This window comes from Semicossyphus pulcher, unplaced genomic scaffold (assembly GCF_022749685.1).
Source record: "Semicossyphus pulcher isolate SPU_LCO1_2020_fin unplaced genomic scaffold, fSemPul1.0.p SCAF_4, whole genome shotgun sequence".
Classification (NCBI taxonomy): Eukaryota; Metazoa; Chordata; class Actinopteri; order Labriformes; family Labridae; genus Semicossyphus; species Semicossyphus pulcher.
Window position 1 is genome coordinate 3628705 of NW_027211715.1, and position 18945 is coordinate 3647649.

General features: G+C 41.0%; 2 protein-coding genes across 2 annotated transcripts; both read right to left on the reverse strand.

Annotated features, from left to right (window-relative positions):
• Positions 1–521: 521 nt before the first annotated feature.
• On the reverse strand, positions 522–3951 carry sft2d2a (SFT2 domain containing 2a). Its single transcript, XM_069680315.1, has 8 exons — positions 3792–3951; positions 3622–3711; positions 3265–3350; positions 3055–3136; positions 2383–2418; positions 2206–2264; positions 1252–1281; positions 522–1160 (listed from the first exon to the last, which is right to left on the reverse strand). Exons 1-8 carry the CDS (start codon positions 3855–3857, stop codon positions 1121–1123), a joined length of 489 nt encoding a protein of 162 aa, XP_069536416.1. The 5' UTR covers positions 3858–3951; the 3' UTR covers positions 522–1120.
• A 381-nt stretch (positions 3952–4332) lies between these two features.
• tmem45a (transmembrane protein 45a) lies at positions 4333–18424 on the reverse strand. Its single transcript, XM_069680263.1, has 6 exons — positions 18228–18424; positions 10647–10854; positions 10318–10530; positions 7261–7445; positions 6886–7028; positions 4333–5801 (listed from the first exon to the last, which is right to left on the reverse strand). Exons 2-6 carry the CDS (start codon positions 10840–10842, stop codon positions 5705–5707), a joined length of 834 nt encoding a protein of 277 aa, XP_069536364.1. The 5' UTR covers positions 10843–10854; positions 18228–18424; the 3' UTR covers positions 4333–5704.
• Positions 18425–18945: the final 521 nt, after the last annotated feature.

An 18945-nucleotide genomic window follows, 5' to 3' on the forward strand; every position in this document is an offset into this window, starting at 1 on the left:
AGAAAGTGTCGTTATGTTACCTTTGAAAAAGGATTTTTTTTAAGGAACTTATTTACATTTTTGTCAATATATTATAAAATCTATTAATAATACATTCCTTAACTAATTTAAACGACATGTTTTATATTTCATGTATTAGCATTTCTCACCCTTTGTTTAGTAGCCTAACTATGGGTGTCTAATAGCCTACATGATGTCAGAATAAAGAAAAAGTATTCTCCTGTGAATCTAAGACGATCGGAGATGTAAAGCGGCAAAGAAAATGCTATAAACGAATCTTAGAATTATACTTAGGTACACTTCTTTAGTAAATATTTTGTGCTTACCTCTGTTGCTGCTTTAGGCTTCTTAGTTATACCTCTATGCAGTGTGTAACACTATATTTAAGAACATACACTGTATAAGACCAAAATAACACAAAACACAAGTTGTACAAGGACTGAAATTGTCAGTTGTGTTTCATATAAACATTCAGATTATAGAACAATTTAGAGAGGATGACTCGCTTGTGGAAATAAAACTTTTATTTGGGAGACATACAGAAAACAAAAGCAGATTTAAACAGTAGATAGATAAATAAATAAATATTCTTGCATAAATGTTGGACTTATTTAATAAGCCCACAATTTAGATTAATAAATCATTTGGACTTTTTCTCCAGATAAAAAACAGCAACTTTCAGGTACTTAATGACTGTATGTGATGTATGTGATGGTCGACTCAAATTTTATATTATCAATTTTACACGCCTCAATTTCAGTTCACTCCTGTTGATTTTAATCCCTCTGAAGCTCTCATGTAGCCTCTCTCTGGCTGATGTATTCAGGCTTTGCTCTTACTCTTCCTCTAATGGAAATAATGAGGTCGTCATTTGTTCATTTACAAAACCATTAAAACTTTCATTTATTACAAGTATTTACAAATATTACAAACCAAGCCCACTCGCATTAAAAGTGGTAGAAGTAATCAATACATACCAAAATCAACCAGGTCAAAGAATGAAACATGGACGATAAAAAGAGACACCTTTGGAGATAAAACATTTAGTGTTCAGGAACTTCAGTAAGAGACCTGCCCCCCCTTTAAAATCCTCTTCATCCAGCCGGAGTCCTCTCAGAGCTCACTTCAAGCACATCGCCACCATCTTCATTATCGCCTCCCTGGAAAATAAATCAGGACGTGAATAAAAAAACATCCCGACTCTGATCATTTCTGCAGCTGATTTGAATAAAAGCTGTTTGAATTACAAACCTCACACAGGGGATGTACGACAGACTGTACCTGAAAACAAAGCACATTTTTCACATTAACAGGTTTTTATTCATCCTGACAAAAAATTATTTGAATCACAAAAATAGAAATAAAATATATTCAGTTACTTCATATAGAAACAGATAATCAAAAACAAGACAGAATTCAACAAACAAGGAGATACAAAACAAGCTAAGATTTCTGTCTGAACGGTGATTAAAGTAACGTTTCCACTGCAGGAACTTTTCCCAGGTACAAGGAACCGTTTCAGGAACACACCAGAGACCAGGATCTAAATAAACCCTGCATTCATGTGGTGTCGAATTTATATAAAAAATGAGTTTCCAAATGGACAAAATTGACTTTTATTACGCAGAAACATGGTGGACAAAGTCGATGTTTTTTTTCAGTACAAGTTCTGCATATAAATTTACTTCCTTCATGTAATCTATAATAGGGTATTAGGTTGTAAAGGTTAGTTGCTGTCAATGTAGAATGACCTAGAACAGTGTTGACTGAGAATAAACACACATCTTCTTTGTAGCCTCAACATTTTTTCCACATTAAAACTTAAAACTTGGGATCACAAGTCGGAAAAACAGCTTCCCAAACCTGGGGAACTGGGAAATGAATGCAGGGTAGGTTCCTGGTTCATTTTTGAACCCTTGAAAGGATCACTGGTCAGGGGGGAAAAAGTACACCAAAGAACCCAAATAACTTTGATTATTTGGGGTTATAGCACTAAAGATTCCTGATTGGTTTAGCACTTTCAGTAACAGTAAAAGTCTAAGCAATAAGGAGGGAGTACAGGAGAAGAGAAACAGTCTTTAACTGAATGAGGCGTAACCTTTCATCCCTTGTAAGTATTTCCGAAGCACATTCATTTGACAAATTCATTCACCATATCGCACTAAAAACAATCAGTTCAAATCCTTGCAGATAAGTCTGACTCACCAGGTAAATGACAGGACTTGCAAGATGCAAAATAACAGAGCAAGTCCAAAGTTCTTCCACTAAAAGACAGAAATACAAACGCTTGATCAGAGAGATTACACTTAATGAATACTGTATTTTTTTTCTTTATTATTAGGTAGAGATAATCATGTGTGTTTTTCTGCTGAGCTCGCTCACCCAGAAGGCTGCGCAGAGAGTCAACACAAGGCAAGTCTGTAGGGATTAAGAGGACAAATGTTACAGACCAAAATGGATGTCTTTGTATTTGTCTTTGTATTTGTAAATGTCTTTGAAAATGCTCGTTAACGTTTGCTCGTCCTTTATCAGTGATAACTGAATAAGTAGGATTTCAGATTATTAACTCTGTTGGTAAGATAATGTGTACCTGATCCTTATCATTAACATCTATTTCATCAACTGATTGTAGCGGAGTGAATTTCCTGGATGAATAAGGCACAAGAAAACAAAAGTTTGGTTTTCTATAAAGGTTAATTTAATGTATGTGTGTATGGGCCTAGTATCAGCCTGTCACGGATATATCTGTATCAGCATATATGTTTTCTGACACGCAACATCTTTTTATATATAATGCAGTAAACAATGCTTTGGGTGATTTAGAAATAATGTAATAGAACAGCTTCTGACTCCTCTCAGCACCGTCTGCAGCGCATGCAGCAGAGCATCAAGCTAAGCATCAGTATTGGTTAACCATGAATAATAATGTCTATTTTCTTTATCAGCCATCTGTAATCAGTCGATTCTTACCCTCTGAAGTTTGCATCAGTTTTTTTTAAATAGTAAATGACGGTTAAAATGATCGTTAGTATTGCTGTCTCTGTGTGCACTCACAATCATGATGGTTGTGGCCAGCGCTCTTGTTTTGTCGCACATCCTTTTCAGCTGCTTCACTGGGCCCATCAGAAACATGGTGCTGTTGGACAGGAGCACACAACATCTATTTTTCAGTATCTACATGATTTAACAAAATGAAAGGAACACATACGAGTGAAATGTTTTTATATGGCCAGAATAACACTTTGCATGGTTGTGGACACTGACCTGCAGAGTGTGCAGACGTTCCCAAACGTGTAAAAAACGATGAAGAGGGTGAGTCCAATCTTGGGGATGAAGAGCATACACACTCCCTGCAACACACACACACACACACACACACACACACAGACATACAATGATGACAGGTGGTTGGTGACTTTGTGGGTCCCAAATATTTCTGTATATCTCATCTCTCAGCTCTTTTTAAGCCTGATGAGTGACTGAACATCACAGCCTCTGCATTCCTTCAGAACAAGGAGAACCAGTAAAACCACCTCAGCTCTGCCTGTCTGAGCTCTTCCTCATTGTGTGGAGCATTAAATAAGATATATTATTAAAGAAAATATTAACAAAGATCCTTACCAGAATTGTGCACACGCCCCCCACCACGAAACAGGCGATGAACCCCTTCAAACGTGTCCCCCAGCCCAGAGTGGAGGCTTCATTGACGGTCTGCAGTGACACAGTTTACCAGTGAACGAGTTCAAATCAAAGTTTGAGCCGTTTTAACTGAAGCTTGTTTTAAGTTTTACCTGTAAAATGGTTTTGTCATCTCTGCGCGCCTCCTCACCGCTCAACACAGACTTAAGTTTATCCATGATCGTCGACGATCCTTTAAAGGTGAAAAAGTTTTGTTGTTTCCTGGAGCGAGAAGGAAAATTTGCCGGTTTCCTTAAAACTCGGATGGACAACAACGTCACGTGGAGCTCGCAGCCTGGGGAGCCGTCAGGTAGCTAACCTGATGACTTCAGATAAGTAACAGCTGAGCGGAGAGGCTTTAGAGAGGTCTCACTCTGACTTTTTTTCCCCCGAGAGATGTGAATGTTCTTATAGCACAGCAGAGAGCAGTTAATCAACCAGATGAAAAAAGTTTATATTTATAAAAATAAGAGGAAAGTCATCTATACAAAACCACTCACTTAACTACGTTGGTTATTTTTTTCTTTTAGCAGAGAGGCAGTAGAGAGGTGTCACTCTGACTCTCTTTTTTCAGAGATGTTCAGCCTGATTAAATAAAGGTTAGGCCGACCAGAAATGTATTTTTTATTTCCAGAATTTTTTATTATTATTATTTTTAATAAGCTTGTTTTATGCAACTACACAGGCTTGCTGAACAACTTTCTTGTCTTTTTTATGAGCAGAGAGGCTCACAGCAGAGAACACTTCAACAAAATCAACCAGACTTTTAAAAAAGTTACAATTTTATGCCAATTTAGTACAAAATAATCTTAAACAAATCTACTTCCTTAACCAAACCAACAAAATCAACCAGATAAAAAAAACTACCAGAATTTTATGCAAATTGAAGGAAACTAATCTTATATAAAACTACTTACTCAATTACTTGTGTGCCTTTTTTTCCAATTTATTTTAGATGTCCAGTTTATGTGTTTTTTATTTAGTATTTTATTTGTAATACATGTTGTGAGGTATTATGCCTTTTTTTAATATAGTTTAGAAATGGTTAGCGTGTAGCGTGTAGCGTGTACATTTAATTTGACATTTTTGAGTGTTGCAGCATCTTTCTGAAACAATATTAAAACTAAACATTTATTAAAAAGTAAATGATATACAGTTTTTACGAGTTTTAGCAAACCAGACGGATCAAAGATGCCAGAAATAAATCTTAAGTCCAGAAGCCAAAGCTGTCAGACATGAGTGTTTGGTCCTTTTCAATAGACGATCTTTGTTTAGGCCTCTTCTAAATAGGTGTAATGTCTTGACAAAAATAAAGCAAAAAATAAGCAGGGTCAAATTATTAGCCATGTGAAACTATTCATACTCCCTGCTGGGATGTGAATGATCAATTTTCCAGTGATACCTTTTCAGTTATTATAAACTTCCACTGACAAACAGGAAGTCCCTACACTTTATAAATGCTGCAAAAAGAGGACAATTGAAGTATTTAAATAACCTGTAATGAAGCCAGCGAACAAAACCTGAACCTTTAAACAATTTTAATAAAGTTTATATTTTTTAGCACTTAGGTCTGACTCACGTGTGTGACCCGACGTCCAAACTTTATGAAACAAAGAAAGCCACATAAAACAATTACAGAAATGCTTTCAAGTACTGATGATAACGATTGTTTTTACCACAAGATGGCGCTACTGAACTGAACACCAACATGTCCAACAGGAAAGGTTTGGCAAATCAAATGTAAAGCATGACACACATAAAGAGTTCAGGTCCACATATACTGTGTGCAAATTAGTAATGAATAAAAAACATGAAAGAGTAAATGGAAATTATTATAGTAAAATAAATAGCAACAAACGAGAGTAAAGTCAAAGCTGATTGAATAAGGCAGAGGTAGAGGTATGTCTCTAAAGCATCCACAAACAAAGTCCGTATCCCTTTTTCTGCCTTGTGTAAAGTCGTACTGCTGCTGGAACTGCAAACATCATATCCCTGATTTATTTATGTATTTGTTCAACAGTCCTCTTCATAAATTCTCATCCTCCGACTCTGGGTCTCTTTCTCGGGGCTTCAGGAGACCCATTTCCATCGGAGGAGTCCTCTTCAATCTGGAGCGAACCACACTACGGAGAGACACAAAAATAACCACCATTAGAGTTGTTTTCTCAGAGGCTCTTTTCAGGTAGCTTTGTCACTTTTTGGATGAGCTTATACGTTTATTATTAACCTCATTGTTGCCTTAACCCTGATATTAAACCTGGAGACCTCAGGCTCGACTGTAACTTCAAACAGAGAGGTTTTTGTTTTTGTTTGTGATGTGATCCTTGTAACTTTCCTTCTGGCTTGGCTGCAACTGCTACTAGACTTCCTGCAGATTTTCAAATTACTTTTACCCAATGACTGTTTATAAAGATGGACGACGCGTCTCCACCTCCTCTTATTGTACATCAATGAAGCCAAAATCCCCCCGGAGCGGGCGCTGCCATGTTGCGCATTTGTATCCGGAGTGTGTGCAGTAGAGATCGGCTGGTGGAGCCCCTGCATTGACGTCCCGCCCCTTCCTCTACCCTAACATACCTTTACCTTGTGTCCTTGCCGTGTTGGAGCCCTCAGGTGGGCTCAGTCTGCAGCAGAACAGCTTCTCGTGTCGGTCTGAAGCAGATATTTACGCTGATAGAAAGTTCAATGACTGTAGTGTTAGTGTTAGTTACGTCTCCTCTCGCCGTTCCTCCTCTACTCTGCTACTAGGCAACAGAACGCTGCAGGAGCCCGATTTGTCCACAGAGCTGTCAATCATGAGGCCACACCCCCTTTTTATAGCATCAAATAACTAATTAAAAGTAAACTTGTCAGCAACATGAACACTTTCACATAAATCAGCATGATAAGAACTAACTATAATGACAGAAAACATGTTTGAGAAAAATGTTTTTGACGTGTATTTTGATTTTATAGTTTGACTCATGTCCCATCTGTTAACATGGAGGTGGCGGGCTTTATGAGCTATACTGCAGCCAGTCAGCAGGGGGCGATAGAGAGGGTTTGGCTTCACTTTTAGGGAGCTGTCATGTCGTCCATCTTTCTATACAGTCCATGCTTTTACCTGTTTGGTTCTCTAGTTTAAGGGAGTCCCTTTATGAATCTGCAAGGCTTCAGGACGAGTAAACAGTCAGCAGGTTATAAGTGTTTGGTGGAGCAGGTTCTTACTAGCTGACGGTGCAGTGGAGCACGCTCACGAGGAGCATGGCAAAGGCGAGGTGCCAGGAGAAACACATGGTGATGAACATCATGTTGCTGTGATCCGTCAGGTCCCAGTCAGGACCTCGAGGAGGGTACAGAACAAACCCGATCTGAGCCAGAGAGAAGATGTTGTCAGGAGTTATGACACAATGACGTAGGGTAAAATAAGTCACAACAATGTAAATGAAGCATTTTGGTGTGACAGAGATTCCCTCACCTAACGATTATATTCTCTGCAAGTAAGTAAACATGCTTATTAGGTAGAAACATCTCGCAAAAATCACAGAATTTTCATAGTTTTCAGTGAAACTAAACACAAAAAATGCACACGTTGAGGTTTACCTGCCAGAACCAGCTCCCCTGCAGCAGCGTGAGGGTGCAGCGCAGCAGCTCCAGGATGATGTTTCCTCTGTGGAAAACCTCCAGGAAGGAAACGAAAGCGCCTCCAAAGATGGCGTAAAGAAGGAGCTGATGAACGTGGACGTCCAGCATGCTCCTGCCGTGGAGGTGGTAGAGGAAAAGAAATCCTGCAGAAACAAGACATGAAAACTTAAAAACTGTTTTGATCCATGAATCGCTTTGCTGGTTAGATGCTGACATTCTGCATCTTTCTTCTACATTTCTAACCATAAATTTATGTGAACCTTTAATGCAACTTCTCTCCTCTGATCTCCTTAAAATCTGTTAACCAGTCAAGTCACAGTTTACATCCATCAGTGTTGCCCACAGAATGACAGTGTTGCTTTGGCAGGGACAGGGGATGTACATTATCTATACCGCATATCCGGAGCCTATCCCGGCTGTCACCGAGCGAGAGGCAGGGAACACCCTGGACTGATCGCCAATCAATCACAGGGCTGACACATATACCCCTTTCCCACTGAAATTAGCACATTCATGCGGGTTTCTCAGACCCAGGGAGACCTGCTAATACAGGGGTCTCAAACTCAATCAGAGAGGGGGCCGAAATTAAAAACTGGGTCTAAGACGAGGGCCGAATAGGGTCAACATTTTTTGGGCAACAGACATAAATAAACCGTGTTTTTATCAGCGGCATTATGAGAAATTATTCATACAGAAATATGAACTTTACTGCTCCAAAGAGATCTTCAAAACAAACAGAGAGTATAAAAAAAGAGAGATCACATTTAACATAGAAGACACATCATTCATTTGTTTATGTCTCCCCCTCTATGAGCAGTTTTTCACTGAGTCATTTCCAAAACAGTTTTATCACAGGCATCTTGTCTCTTTTCCCATTGTCAGTGAAGTATACTCCTGTCGGTCACAAACGCGCCCGAAACAAGGTTAGTAAAGAGTGAAGCTGTTACGGTGGTTAGGTCTTTATTGTATCTATTACTCATTCAGTCTGTTTATCAAACTCGGCGGCAATAAATTTGGAACGATGTTTGAGCGCTGCTCGGACAGAGACGGGTGGAATTTGGAGCTGAGATGACGAGGAGTCGCACAAGTTACCGACGGAGCATAGCATCGCGCCGGAAAGGGGGCGGAGATTAGCGCGTCGACACGGGTTTTGTGTTCCCATCAATGTGTTTTAGCAGGTTTTTTGACCAGTGGGAAAACAGATAGACAGACAGTCAACCTTTCATGCTCACACTCACACCTATGGACAATTTTAGAGTCACCAGTGAACCTAACGAGCATGTCTTTGGACTGTGGGAGGAAGCCAGAGTACCAGGAGTGAACCAACACATGCATGGGGAGAACATGCAAACTCGACACAGAAAGTCCCACTACGTCCAAACCGGGATTCGAACCAGGAACCTTCTATTTCCACTGCAACACTGTGCCTCCGGGATATTTAAAAATGTTTGTTTTAAGTATCCCAGGCAGTATTTAGTCATGTGTAGGAGCGACATAATAGCAGAGAACGTCTCTCTCTCTCTCTTTCACTGCAGAGCATGTGACTGTCAGTGCTCCAGCAGAATAAACAGGAACATGAAGGGGAAGTTTTCCACTGATCAATCAATATCCAGTTGTAATAAAATTATCTCCAGGCATGGCTGAGATATTGTTTTCACAAAAATTGGAGACTTGAGGTCGTAGTTACCTTGACCTTTGACCTACAAAATCTTGTGATATTCTAGTCAACCTGTCATTTGTTTTGTGTTTACTTCCTGTTTTATTTTGTAATCCTGGTGTTTATGTGTAATGTTTTACTTCCTGCCATTGTTCAGTTTCCCGCCAGTTTTCCCCTACACCTGTGTCTCATTTGTAATTAGTCTTTGTTCCTGGCCTGAATAAAAAGCCCTGTGTTTCTGTGTCACTTAGTGTGTTCATGCCCTCCAGCCTTGGTTTCCTCGTGTTTGCTTACCCAGTTTTTGGCTGACCGCCGGCGTCAGCCCTACACACGGGTCTGTGACTGAGTAACTGACTGACTGAGTGACGGTACTTTCAGAGCTGCAGAGAGAGAGTTGTGACATCCAATGGCAGATCATGGAGCATATTGGATCTCCACTGACGCGACTCTCTCTCTATACGCCTCTGGATACTTTGTTCGGGGAGTAGGCGGGGCTGCTCCTCCGCTGCTTGTCCGCTGTCCTCACCTACGTCCGCAGGTGCACCTGCTTTCAAACATGTTGTGATCTGCCTCATAAGGACAGTCCTTGTAACACATTGTCCACAAAAGCGCATTGACCTGATGCGGTCAGCCAAATACGAGGTTTTGACCTAGTCTTAAATTTTGTTGAATTACCTTAATTGGATTATTCTGCCTTTGCTGACTGCCTTTCTGTGTAAGACCAAAGAACGCTTTCGGAAAGAACTTTTCTTACTAACTGGATTTTGTGGATCATCAAGTGGACTTTTGTGTTATATTTAAAGATATTTCCTTCATGTCTATCTGAGGTGTCATGTTCACTAGAATGGGAATTAAATAATGGCCACAAAGTGACTTTATGGGTAAAAAATGTCATAATTTTAACTTTTTAGAAATAAGTGTGAAGTTGTCTTATAGTTAGCGTATGAATTCTTGAGTTATGACATAATCATGTTTTGTAAGGCAGCCGTAATCTTGACCTTTGACCTTTGATTGCTAAAATCCAATCAGTTACTCTTCAAGTTCAACTTGATGTTTGTACCAAATTTCAATAAATTGCTTTTTTAAAAATACATAGGACGTAGGGATCGACAACTCGGAAACACGATGCCTCTAGCAGCAGCTGTGGCAGCATGGAGGCTTAAAACTACTGTTACGTCAAACAATATGAATCCAAGACAAATACAGAGGATCACCAATGGAACAATCGACAGCTGATGTTGACTTTGAATTCATTGGACGAGGATGTGGGTGGATGTCTTCAGGAAGAGGTTGGGCACCGCTGATCTGAATACATAACACTAAAGTGAAGACTGGAAAATACAAACACTTTTTCTTACCCTCATTAAAGAAAGCAACAGCCAGCATTAACCTGTCGAACGTCAGCGGAGCAGCCTCTGTGGTGTGGAGGATCAGAGACACCACCGCTGACAGGCCGAAGAACAGATACATGGTGGTGTGCTGCCAGTTCATCAGACCGTCCCAGTGCTTCTCTCCAAAGTCGTACAGCTGGAATCTCGGCCCAGCTGCTAGAAACTGCTCAGCCAGCATCCCTGAGAGGACAGCAGAGGAAACACTCAGATCTCCTTAACTAAAGAATGAATATTGTTAAATGATGTGTGAGCCAAAAACATTCTCCTTTCCTCAGTGAATATAAAACCTTTCTCACCAACAACAGAGAAGAAGACTATGACAGAGCCTTCGATGATCTCCAGGCGGCGCTGTGAGGCTCTGCTGGACAGCCGAGTGGAGCCGATGTTCTTGTTCCTGCGGGTGGCTGACCACAGCGAGTGCTTCCCCGTCCACCAGATCCCAGCGATCAGGAAGAAGCTTCCGGGCAGCGCGTGGCCCTTAAAGCTTCCCATGACTCACGACACCTGAGAAGTAAAAGGAAACAAATCTGAGCAGCTATTTTAAATAACAGGGAAACTTTTAAACTTCAACCACAGACTGTGTACAGGAAGTGGACGTAACCTGCATTCTTCTAATGGACAGCAGGGGGCGACACTGGTTGCAAAAAATAAGTCACATTTTATAGAAGTCTATGAGAAAACGACCCATGTCACTTGATTCATGACCTCAGGAATTTCAATTCTCAATTTTTTGTTTCAAGTCTTTTTTAATACAATCAAGGAACCAGTCTGCTCTCGTCTGACACAAGCCGTGTCTCATTCAGGCTGCAGCCTTCGAAGGACGCGGTCTACGAAAGGGTGAGTCATTCGTAGCCTGGGTAGACGCTAAGGCCGAACTGAAATGAGACGGTCTGGTCTACGGAGGATTTCCTGTTTGCATCACCAGCTGTTCCTGCCCTTACACTGTCGACTAGCAACAGGTATTGGTTGGTTGAAATTGGTTGGTGCTAACTTACGTAAGCACGCGTGAAATTTAGTTTTACCGGAAGAAAAAATGATTTTGATATAAGAATACGAAGAAATGGATTATCTGTATTTTTTTTGGCCTATATTGTCAAATAGATGCACAATATTACCGGGGATGTGATCTAAAAGGATTAAAATGACATTTTTCATTTCACCTCGTCTTTAACATATTATTTGAAAGATAATTTGTTTCAAGGACCATTTTGTTATTTTTAACATTTGTATCACTGGCTATTCGATTGAGTTGAAACTAAAACCTTTTACATTTCAAGTGTATTCCTCGGCCGTTTAAGAGTCCAACATCTTGCGCAATGAATCTCCCGATGGATCTTTGACCCGGGAAAAGGAGGACACATTTGTCTGCCGCATCTGAAGTGGGACAGCCTTTGACATGCCGCTGTGACACAATCGGCCTTCAAATATGAACTTCGAAGGATGCAGTCCCTGAGTTGGGGTAAAGCTACTGATTTGACGTCTGCCCTCTCTGCCTGCTCTTGGGTTGGTTGTTTGACTTCCTGGTTCAAGAACCCATGGGCCGAGTCGGGAAGGACATCAGGAAACTGCCTGCACCTGAGTTAATTGGTCCTCTGTCTCTCCTCTCTTCCTCCTTCACCAGCTGTTCTGGTTGTTTCTGTTTGCATTCAACATTTCACTCATCCATGCACTGCAATTATGACTGACCTTTCTTACTTAGGTAACGTATGTTTATTTTAGTTTAACAATAAATTAAACTGTTTAAAATTGTATTTCATGTGTGATTACCTACTACAGTTTGTGACAATGATTAAACCTCTTAGGACAGGGGAGAAGGGACATCCAGGCCAAGACTCTCTTCCATGGACAAGTCATTGTAAATAGTCCAAAGAAGTTGATACACAGATATCTGTAGAAATGATCTTCAAAGCAGCATAATGTTGTTTTCTTAATTTAACTTTAACATTGAGAATAAAATACATGATCACCAGGCTTTGCTTTAAGGAGTGGCTTCCCTCTGATGAGAAGTCGCTACCACCGTGACCTTATTCAGCTTCTGGTTGAACTAAAGGAGGATCTGAGGAGTCGACTACCAGTATTTGTTTTTTGATAAGTACATTTTGTTTTCGTGTCGGTTGTTCCGAGCTAACCGAGCTAACATTAGCATATAAAATAGCGTTTGCCAACCCCTCGCTCCTCTCTAGCAACACCCTCTCATCAAATATAATCACTTTCTTCTCCAAAAAAAACAAGATGGCTAACACCAAAAGAACAAACTCCAAGCTGTGCTCATCACTCGCTGTTGAGAGTTTATAGATTTATTTACATCAGCTATAACTTTATGACTAATATTGTGTAGGTCCCTCTTTTGCCGCCAAAACAGCCCTGACCTGTTAAGGCATGGAGTCCACCAGACCTCTGAAGGAGTGCTGAGGTATCTGGCACGAGACGTGAGCAGCAGATCCTTTAAGTCCTGTAAGTTGAGGAGGTGGGGCCTCCATGGATCGGACTTGTTTGTCCAGCACATCCCACAGATGCTTGATTGGATTGAGATCTGGGGAATTTGGAGTCCAAGTCAACACTTTAAGCTCATTGTCGTGTTCCTCAAACCATTCCTGAACCATGTCTGCAGAGTGGCAGGGCGCATTATCCTGCTGAAAGAGGCCAATGCCATTAGGGAATAATGTTTCCATGAAGGGGTGGACTTGGTCTGCAACAATGTTCAGGTATAGGTGGTACGTGTCAAAGTAACATCCACATGAACGGCAGGACCGAAGGTTTCCCAGCAGAACATTGCCCAAAGCATCACACTGCCACCGCCGGCGTGCCTTCTTCCCATAGTGCATCCTGGTGCCAGGTCTTCCCCAGGTTAGCAAAGCACACACACCCGGCCAGTGCACTGGGGTCAGCACGGGCACCCTGACCGGTCTGCGGCCACGCAGCCCCATACGCAACAAACTGTGATGCTCTGTGCTATGACACCTTTCTATCAGAACCAGCATCAACTTTTCCAGCAATTTGAGCTACAGTAGCTCTTCTGTTGGATCGGACCACACCTTCTCTCCCCACACGCATCAATGAGCCTTGGCCGCCCATGACCCCAAAAGGGCTTGGAGTTCTAAAGATGCTCTGACCCAGCCGTCGAGCCCTCACCATTTGGCCCTTGTTGCTAACATCCTTATGCTTGTCCCTTTTTCCTTCTTCCAACGCATCAACTTCAAGTGGGTCATGACAACTGGCGAATAATTTGAGCGTCACCCCTCACAGTCAGAAGCTCCTTAACCTCTTCATTCCTCCAGTTTGCAGACATCTCTGCTGGAGTCGTGTAAATTATCCTTCTGCTTCAACCATCTTTTTAATCATCTTCCACTGTCGCACCAGTCACATGATGCAAACATCATCACTCCGCTCACTCGCTCACAATGAATGTTCCTGACTTTTACCTGCTGCGTTCACACATCGGCTCACCCTGACTTCTAGCGGACATTTTACCAGGAGGCTGGCAGAAAAATGTGGCCGTTTGCGTTCACACATGCAGCCCACCTGGACAGGAAATTTTCAGGAGTGCAGTTAATGTGTGTAAGGGGCTTATGACTACAACAGAGAGAAACAGAGGTCACTTCTTAGCTCAATTTATTCTAAATATCACCTGATTTTATTTAGACAGTCATTAAATGTAACAAAACAAACAAGATAATTTATTTAATCATGTTCTTCCAGCAGCATGGGGATAAATACAGTATTTTAAGCATGGCTGGCAGTGAACAACGACTAAGGGACCTGAAGGTAGAAGTGGAGGAGTGCCTGCAATTAAGTTAAACAGCATAATCACAGATAATTAGTGTGTGTGTGTTTGTGAACGCCCTCACGCTGACCTCAGTGTGAGTGTGTCCTGGCTGAGCGAGCTTTCACCTTCACCTTCAAACATGTAAACCTCTCTGCTGCTTCACTGCATTAAACAAATGAGCAGATTGGGTTATACAAATGCTCCCTTCATGCTTGTCATCCTTTTAATGGTTTGCTCCTGCAGTAAAGGGAACGATAGTATGTCCGAGAAAAGATCAGAAACAAAAAGCTCTTTCATCTGTTGTGTGCCTCCTGTTGAATTCACTGTAAATATAAAAAGAGAATCAAGAAGATTCATAAATCTGTTTGACTTTAGCTTTGTAATCTCTAAGACTGAAGCAGGAGCACCAATAATGAGCAGAGAATGAGACCGAGCTGCATGGCTGCACTCTCCTTTGTGATGGAGATGATGGTCAATATTCTGCCCGGCGACAAAGAGGAACCTTTTGAAAGGACGACACTCCAAACAAAACGATTGTTTGAGATGTTAAAAGAGCTCGTCTGTGTCGGACGGCCCTCGCAGCGCCTGTGCAGCCTCTCAGGACCGGAGAGGTAAACACTTCGGTTTCCATCACAACCGCTCCCTCATCATGTCGTCAAGTGGAGCTGAGAGAGGCTTCAGTGTGACGGATTTACTCACAGCAACATCTGCACAGACATGTTTACACATTCAACAAGCATTACTGTAAATAAATAAACATTTTATATACAGCGGTGACAATTCAGTAACTTACTCAAGTGGAAGTTCTTCAGCAGTGAAGGTGCTTTACTTTAGTATTTACATTTTATGCTACTTTATACTTCAACTCCAGGAGATATTAATGTTCATTTCCTGCTTTTATTAAAGGGCTAGTTCCAAATATCTGCGTCTATTTAGCGCTTTACAATTTGGCTTTCATTCCCCTATTTACACACACACATTAAAGGGATAGTAGCCCTTATCAAATGTAAGTGTACTACATACAGTGGATGCCGGTCAGCACGGCCCCCTGTGTTGAGAAACCGGCCGGAGTGCCTGCACGGAAGCTAGGCTATATGTCGCTACATATAGGGCCACAAGTAAAAAACAAAAGTGGTATCGATTGTGTCAGTAAGAACGCCTCTTTATTTGGCACTACTTTGTGTGGACCGCAACACATACGTGTTACTACGCCTGCAACGCACTGTTCGGCGCTGATCAGCTGTTCTGGTCCGAGAGCGCCGTAGTGGCGTCAGATAGCGGTTACTTGAGCTAAGACTGAATTAAACTCTTCTGAAGATTTCAAAGCTGGTACGTTCCCGTGTTTATCCTGGCTGTTTAAAGGCAGCAGTACAGGTGCAACTCTCTTTTTTAATATCGATTAAACGGATGTATTTTTAAGATTAATGGTTTAGTGTATAAAATGTCAAAATAATGTGAAAAATGCTCATAAGAGTTTTTTATAAGCAAAAAAGTTAGTTCTTAAAATCTCCTCATCAGTCCCAAAAACAGTCCAGCAACAAAAACGAAAAACAGCACATTCTCACATTTAAGAAGCAGGAAGCAGCAAATATTTGCTTAAAAAATCACAACAACAATTAATTCAATTATGAAAATAGTTAATTAATCTTCTTTCATGAACTTATCAATTCATCAACAAATAGCTGCAGCTTCAGGCAGCAAAGTTACCATGCATGTTGCTGGACTAAGGACACTTTGACTTGCAAAAGGGAGTTGCTGGGAATCAAACCACTGACTCTGTGATTAGTGGGCGACCCACTCAACCACAGCTACATGAGGCCATAATTGTAACAGATTGAACTCCCATAACATTAATAACACTGTAACACGTTATCAATAACGAAGTACTGATTACATGTTAAGGCATCAAAAATTATATCCTACATAGTAAGTACTGGGCTGCACAGTGGTGCAGTGTTTAGCGCTGTTGCCTGGTTCCTGGTTTGAATCCCAGTTCAGACGTAGTGGGCCTTTCTGTGTGGAGTCTGCATGTTCTCCCCGTGCATGCGCGCGTTCCCTCCGGGTACTCCGACTTCCTCCCACAGTCCAAAGACATGCTCGTTAGATCCATTGGCAGAGATGTGGACTTGAGATTTGGTGACTTCGCTTGAGTTGACTCGAGTCACTGTTTTGATGACTTGCGACTTGACTTGACAAAAAATAAATTACTTGAGACTCAACTTGGACTCCTCGCTATGGCAACACGCAACATCAAAGCCCCCCGCTACCTGATGTTTTCCCCCAAAGAGAAGCCTCATCAGTCGTACTCGTTACTCCTCAGCACGGCCTCAGAGCAGACCATCATCATGGCTGCGTCTGTGCCAAGATAATACAGATACAATTCACTGTCATAGTTTTTGAACAGGTTATATAAATTGGCCAATAATATCATTATTAGACGGGCTGCTAACACCTTGTCTTTTCTCTTTATAAAGACCGAATACTACAGGGGAGAGTGCTGGATCTTGGGTGGAAAAAAAGTGACTTGACTCGGGACTTGACTTGCCTTATCTAAGAACTTGACTTGACTTGACATAACCTGTGACTTGACTTGACTTGACTTGACTTGCCCAAGAAAGAATGACTCGAGACTTGCTTGATACTTGGACCAAATGACTTGGTCACAACACTGTTCACCGGTGACTCTAAACTGTCCGTAGGTGTGAATGCGAGCGTGAAAGGGATGTAACCCCGCCTCTCGCCCAATGACAGCAGGGATAGGCTCCAGCCCCCTCGCGACCCTGAACAGGATAAGTGGTATAATGGATGGATAATAAGTACTTCTAGTTTTAATACTTTATGTACAATTGTTGCGATTATTTTTGATGAAGAAAAACTTTAAAAGCAGGACTTTTTTTGTAGCTGAGTATTTTTTAGTGTAAGACTTTTACATGGCCTGAACACGTTCTCCACAGCTGTTTATAGGCTGCATCTTATTTGTTTGTTTGATGTAATAAATGATGAAATGCACTGAGCTATAAAAATAAAAGTATCAAAGTCAGAGCCACATATATTTGTTTTGCACATTGTATACGACAGGATAGACCTTACATACTTAGTAACTAAAAGTAAAAATAAACGGCTTATATTGAAAATTACGTTTTATATAAGAACAAGAAGATAATGAGGTATTAGTACGGAAGCTCTAAGCGGACATGCATCCATACATTTGATTTATTTTCCGGTTTGTTTTCTCGAGATAACAAAGCTTGTCTTCTCTAATTTTCCGGTGATCTAGAAAACAGAACAACAGGCTGGTCACTGTGATATTACAGACCTGGACATACCATGCTGCCATCGCCCACACTAATGAGGTAAGTTAAGCCTGTTTGTATGTTTGTTTTGTGCTTATGTAACTCTGGAGATACGAGTGATGATCATCTGACGTTACGGAATAAATAAAATGTATGGATGCATGTCCACTTTGGGCTTCCGTATATTAAAGGTGATACGACAAGAAGTTTAATGTTGTAATTTTTTAAAAAGAAGGAAGAATAATACTAATTCAAAATAAAAGTATTAACTTTTAGCCAAACACTTTAAACCAAACTAAAAGCTTGTATAAAAAGGTTTGTTTTCAGTCTATTTTTACAGTCCTACACACAGTGTCCACACCGAGATAAACTGTACTTAGTGGGATAATTGTTAACGCAAGTCACGGGTACTTTTATATATGTAGGTGGCATCGTTGAGATGATTCATGGAGGAATATATGCTGGAGAAATGTCCAACAGGGGTAGAAATGTTATGGGTATAAAATTAAAACGCCTTACCTAAAAAAACAAAGTTGTAGGGGATTTTTTGAGCTGCAACAAAATGCTCACTTTGTTTTTAACTCTGGAGGAGCAGAGGCTGAAAATCGTCAAAACCGTAAAGACCAGCTCATAAAACGGTTAAGAATAACTTTTAAGATCGATTTTATGAGATCTGAAGGCAACAAGTTGGTTCCCATGAAGGTAGCCTCCAACAACTGTATGTAATAAACAGCTGTATAAATACATTATATAGCTACTGAACAGGATGCAGTAGTCCTGAATTCCTTTATAGTGTAAAGAAAAAAGGAGGGTCTCACCCAAGTATGTTTGTGTCTGGAGATGGAAAGTTGATAAGTATATTTATCCAGAAAAATCAGAACATCCTCATTTTCTCATCCCATAAATCAGTTCTTCCGGTTAAAAATCAGGCAGATATTTCCTCTTTTCCTCGACAGGACGTGAAGTAAACATCAGATGTCTCCTCCGCAGCCTCCAGATCCGTTTCACAACCTTCTTCTTCTCATTTTTCCGACTCTAAACACTTCAGAATTTTTTTACCTTCAAATAAACGATCTCATTGGTAAACTGAGGGCAGCTTGAGTCATCATACCGCGTTGTCATTGGCTGGAATCGACGTCAGTCTCAGGTGTCCACGTGTGCACTTTCACTCCGCCTGCTCGTGCCCGGCTCTGTCCCTCCCTGCTCGGAGGAAACCGCTACTTTCCATCCCGACCGGGGCAGGCCGAAGCGGGACGAGACCGCCGGCACGTAGGCCGCGTCTGCGGCTGGAGGACTTCCTTGTCTGCAGGCAGGAGGTCCGGTCCCTCGGTAAATAGTTAGCCTTACTTCAACAATAAAAAAAGTTAACAAAGCAAACAACTAAACTACAATAGTTAACCAACGTTTCTTTCATAACTCCCCTCTCTTACTTAAAACACTTATGTTAACTTTACACTGTAGTTTAGTACAGTTTGTTAAACATGTATGGAATTATTTAATAGGCTACAGTCAACAGGAGGATGATCTTCTTTCTTT

Coding starts and splice junctions, on each gene's coding strand:
- sft2d2a (XM_069680315.1), bottom strand. CDS start 3,857: ATGGATAAACTTAAGTCTGTGTTGAGCGGTGAGGAGGCGCGCAGAGAT. Junction 3,712..3,791: donor ATGACAAAACCATTTTACAG/GTAAAACTTAAA, acceptor GTGTCACTGCAG/ACCGTCAATGAAGCCTCCAC. Junction 1,282..2,205: donor CAAGTCCTGTCATTTACCTG/GTGAGTCAGACT, acceptor CTTTGTTTTCAG/GTACAGTCTGTCGTACATCC.
- tmem45a (XM_069680263.1), bottom strand. CDS start 10,842: ATGGGAAGCTTTAAGGGCCACGCGCTGCCCGGAAGCTTCTTCCTGATC. Junction 10,531..10,646: donor AGTCTTCTTCTCTGTTGTTG/GTGAGAAAGGTT, acceptor CTGTCCTCTCAG/GGATGCTGGCTGAGCAGTTT. Junction 7,029..7,260: donor AGGGGAGCTGGTTCTGGCAG/GTAAACCTCAAC, acceptor TCTCTGGCTCAG/ATCGGGTTTGTTCTGTACCC.